Raw genomic sequence first — 4,984 nt, forward strand, 5'->3', positions numbered from 1 at the left:
GGGTCAGGAGAGGTCTGCCTCACCATGTGGATCTCCTCCGGGGCAGGCTGGGATCTAACTCATGCGGAAGTGGCTTAAGCTTCTTAGTGCTGTGCTTCACTCCGCTGCGCCACCAGGGAGGGCCTGATTTGGTTAATTTTTAATAAGTCATATTCATTCACAATCCTCTAGACACCTCAGCCAACAAAAAGAGGTAGCACAATAGAGTGTCTGAGAGCCTAGGCTGTGTGCGGAACAGCAGAGCTCAAGTCCTGGTTCCACCATTTGCAACCTGACTTGAAAGCAGTAATTTGGCCTGTAGACTTGTTCCCCTATCTGTAAGATAGGTTTCCTAACAGTGTCTCACTCAGGGGCATGGTAAAAACCAAAGGAAATATTGTATATATAAAACCGAGGACATAGTAAGTACCTAATAATCATTGCTAGTTATGATAAGGTTATCTCTTTTTCTTTTCTGGTGAGAATCTGAGTATATTAAAACACTTTCTTTTTCCATGACCAGGAAATCCAATTTTTCAGACACTGTGTCTTGAGAAAGAATACATGAAAAGTCTGAACTCCTGGATTTCAGTGCTGGTTCTACTATATCCAAGTTTATAACATTATATAAGTTATCTACTTATCCTGTTCTGGCTTTTCTACATAAATAAAGCATGAATAGCAAGGAAACATCTAGCACAAAAGCCTAGCATGTGGTAAAGTTTCAGCAAATGTTACTATAATTGACATTATTAGTGCAAATAATAGTCTCTGACCTACGTATCACTCCATTTTGTGGCAAAATCAAAAGATAAAATAGCTATGAGATGTTTTGTCATACCATAGGCTTGACATAGGCATGAGAGATTAGTACTATCATATCATTACTATTATTTTTCATTTTGTATCTATAGTAAACTGTTATTTCACAAGAATAAGCCATTAACAGTCAACTTCTGTTGTTTTATTTTAGAGAATATTACTGTTTGCAATTACACTCTACAAACTTTACAAGAAGGGAACAGATTTTTTTCAGGCTTTGCTGCTCAACCCAGAAGGTACTGCTCTCCCCATTCAAGACAATAATAATGTCTTCCTGTCCTTGGGTCTACAAGAAAAAATTTTGAAAAAACTTCAGACGGTAGAAAACAAAGTGAAGGACCTGGAGGGAATGATTATTTCCCAAAAACCTACCATGAAGAGGGACTGCTCCTCTGAGCCCTACTGCAGCTGCTCCGACTGCCAGAGTCCCTTGCACACATCCGGGTTCACATCCACATCAGAAATGTAATGGATGCCAAGCTTTTCCAGAAAGTACTGTTTTCCTCATGTGTGTGGTAGTGTATCAATAAAAGTAGAGAACTATATTGAAATTATTCTACAAGAGTGACTGTATTCACTAGGGCTCAGCTTCTCTCTATTAGTGTGGTGGGCTAATGTGGGTTATGGTGGCAATTTAAAATGTCTTTTAAGTTTGTGGTGTCAACTGGGCAGCCTGGAGACCCTACGCAGACATTTGGGAAAGGATAGCCAGCTGGAGCCCACAGAAGTGAGTGAACCCAGCATGTGGCCTTGACTGCATGCTAAAAATTGGATAGAGTTAGGACAGCAAGAAAGTGCTGTTTATGGGTGATGATGCCCACTGAAGTAGGCTGGCCCTTGTGCTGGTTTTGGTCTACAGCGAAATATGTGGCCAGGAAGTCTTCCTATGATACTTACGAGGTTGGCAAGTGTGGGAGTAGTCATATAGGAGACTAATTTTACACAACTTTTACTAATACTCTGCTTTAAGCATTGTTACAACCTTGTAGTCTTTGCTGAGTACTTCGGGAGCTCTCAATTGGACCGGGAATTTCAGAACAAGGAGTTGTGATACTGTTACAGCAATTTCCCAGAGAAATCGGATGGCACTGAGAGAGGTGGAGAGAGAGAGATGTACTTGTCACACTAGCAGGCTCAGTGGAATCATTCCCAAAAGGCTGAGCCCTGAATTACAGGAATGGTAAGATTTTACACAGGTTGTATGCGGAACCTTGTCATCCCATCTGTCATATTGTAAGCACACTTTATTGTTTGGGAAGGAGGTTAACGTAGCGATAGCTACTACTGTGGACAAGCAGCACACTGCAGGAACTTTCTGCTCCAGCAAGAAGCAAAATCCTAGCAATAGACTCCCCCAAAGCAGCAGGCCTGGGAAAGTAGCAGAATCTAAGCAGCATAATTGGGAAACTTCCTGCTTCAATACAGCAGGTCACATCATCTTGAATTTAGGTAAGTTCTCCTTACATGAATCACAGTTTGGTGGGGAGGGTAGAAAACACATACCTGCCTCTCTGGAGACTCCACTGAAGTATACTGATGAGAAAGAGCCTCCTGGAGAGGTGACTGTCAGAGTCGCTCCGATTTCACAAGCCTTATATTGTGTGCATTAAAAAAAGATTTATGCATATGGAACAGGGATGTAGGCCTGAGCTGCAGGGCATGAGACGATTCACCAGAGACAAAGTGGGAACAGAACAGGTGGATACCCAGGGATTGAACTCAGGCCACTGTGGCTGGCAATAGCTTGATAGCAATGAGATTTTAATCCCTGTGCCATCAGGGAGGTTTTAGTGTGAACATGTCTTTTTTTTTTTTTGCCATAGCAAAGATTAGTCATTGAGACCCTTTATACCCATCGATCTCTTAAAGGCTTCATTGGATGTGCAAATAATGTTTTATTATCTTACTGGAGAAAAACTGGCTATGCTGTTCCTCAGAAGATGATAGAGCAGTCTCCTTTCTAAGGGATTTCTCAGGGTCATTTCAATCTTTATGCAGTACACTATCGCTGAAATACAACCCCTTTGTACAATGAAACTACACTGTGTAGTGTTTATAATCCATACAAAAACATGTGCAGGGCCAGGCTTAGCAGAGAGTAAGCTGTCGTATGAAGGATTACACTGGCAGACAATTGAAATGTAATGTATCTCTGAAGGTGGGGTGAATCGTGCATCATGGAGACATAAAAAGGAGTGGCTTGCTTAGGGAACAAGAAGTTCCAGGGTGACTGAAACACTGGTTATTTCTAGAACTACAGTGAAAGATTTTAGCTTTAGGGCAAGTCACACTAATCTCATCCCTAAATCAGCTTTAATTCATGATGCATTAAAGAACAGATGGGAGTTATCAACACTGTGCTTTATGACAGTGTAGATGAGAAATTTGTTAACTATGTTGCTAGAGGAGTGCTATGAAATATCTTTTAAAAATGTCTTTCAGTATTTTCCTGTATCATCTCATCTCGTCTGAGTTACTGCTCTGGGGTAATAGCAAAGGAAAATATTAAAAAGAAGGGTCTAGAAAAGTTGACTGCTATAGTGAAGACCTTAAAGGTCATACCATATTGTTGGAAATTGACCATTGTAGGTTTTTACACAGAGGAGCTACATGCATTTGGTAGGTTTTGTGGGAGACATAAAATAGAAGCAGATGAGGGTCCTCCCTGGTGGCGCAGCGGGTTAGAGCACAGCACAGAGAAGCTTAAACCACTTCCGCATGAGTTCGATTCCCGCCTGCCTCGGAGGTGATCCACATGGCGGGGCAGACCTCTCCTGACCCGCCCGCTACTCCCCTCAGCAGTGTACTTCGTCAATCTGCCTGTTCTGCTCCCCACTCTGCCTCTGGTGAATCCTCTCACCCTCCGCATCTCTGACCTGTACCCCAGTTCTGTACGAATAAATAAATAAATCTTAAAAAAAAATAGAAGCAGATGCAAAAGACTAAATAGTCTGGTTGCTTCTGGTGAGATGCATGGTATGGTAGAAGCTGATATCATTTTTGGCTCTCAGCTCCCCAGAACGGATGTGTGATTCACTCTACAGTCATAGAGGGTTGATACCAAATATTCCTTCCTGGTATGTGTGTGGGTTCATTTTTTCCTTGATATCAGAACACTCACATTTGGGGCATCAAGTAAGGGATCATGGATAGTTGGTACTCAAAGAACCAAGGCAAGAAAGGGTTTAAAAGCTGTTTGTCACTCAGGTTATGTGGGGTAAATTAATCAGCCTAAAAGTGTCCACCACTCTAGGAAGGAGAATGCTTAGTCTCCAAATTCATTCTTTTTCCTTTGACAAAACTGTAAAAATTGTCTGTTTTGGTGTCCACTTCAGACGTCACACAAACCAGCCCTTCTATGAGCATTGTCTTCTGTAAAGGGGAGCAAGTAATTACTCACTTTTCATATTCATCTTTTTCTACAACTACACCCTAGTCCTATCTACCATCATTTTCCACCTAGATTCTTTTTCTTTGTTCTTTTTTATATATAAAAATTTTAATATATTAACCCTCCTGTGGAAAAATTGTACAATAACCACAGATAAAGTCACTGCAGAATCCCTATTCTTCTGTCCAACCTCCAGTTCACTTTTTTCCAGCATCAACAGTGGCCTTGCAGCCAGATAGTTCATTCATGATGGATCTTCCTCAATATTCAGGAATGCAGGCAGCAAGGGAGTAAAAGCCTCACCGGATTCTTGGCATGGCCTCTAACTGCACTCTCTACTTCCATCTCTATCCCATTCTACTTATTCTCTATACAACAGTCCAGGACATCCTCTTTGCTTCTCGCAGCTCAAAATCTTCCATTGGTTTATTCTTTGACTGAGTGGTACAAGGGGTTAAGTCTAGTTATCCACAGCCACTGCAGCACAAATTTGATCCCCGGCCAGGGAGCGTACCCACAAGGCAGAGCAGACTTCTGTCTTGCCTGCTGCTGCCCACAGTAATTTATTTCAGCAGATCCACCTGTTCTGCACCCCACTCTGTCTCTGGTCAATCTTCTTACCCTCCTGAACCTCTGGCCTACACCTCAGCTATTTTTTAACTAAATCTTTTTTTAAAAAATACACTTTTGAGGCCCTCCCTGGTGGCGCAGCGGGTTAAAGCACTGCACTGAGAAGCTGAAACCACTTCCGCATGAGTTCGATTCCCGCCTGCCCCGGAGATGACCACATGG

At 42.2% G+C, this 4,984-nt stretch overlaps 1 protein-coding gene across 1 annotated transcript in view; it reads left to right on the forward strand.

Annotated features, from left to right (window-relative positions):
- Positions 1-1,270, forward strand: part of TMCO2 (transmembrane and coiled-coil domains 2) — a 3,734-nt gene extending 2,464 nt beyond the window's left edge. The window contains exon 2 of the mRNA XM_004679447.1: positions 953-1,270. Coding sequence (XP_004679504.1) covers positions 953-1,270 — 318 coding nt within the window. The remainder of the gene's footprint in view (positions 1-952) is intronic.
- Positions 1,271-4,984: the final 3,714 nt, after the last annotated feature.

This window comes from Condylura cristata, unplaced genomic scaffold (genome assembly GCF_000260355.1).
Source record: "Condylura cristata isolate star-nosed mole 26May11 unplaced genomic scaffold, ConCri1.0 scaffold00008, whole genome shotgun sequence".
In the NCBI taxonomy this organism is placed as follows: domain Eukaryota; kingdom Metazoa; phylum Chordata; class Mammalia; order Eulipotyphla; family Talpidae; genus Condylura; species Condylura cristata.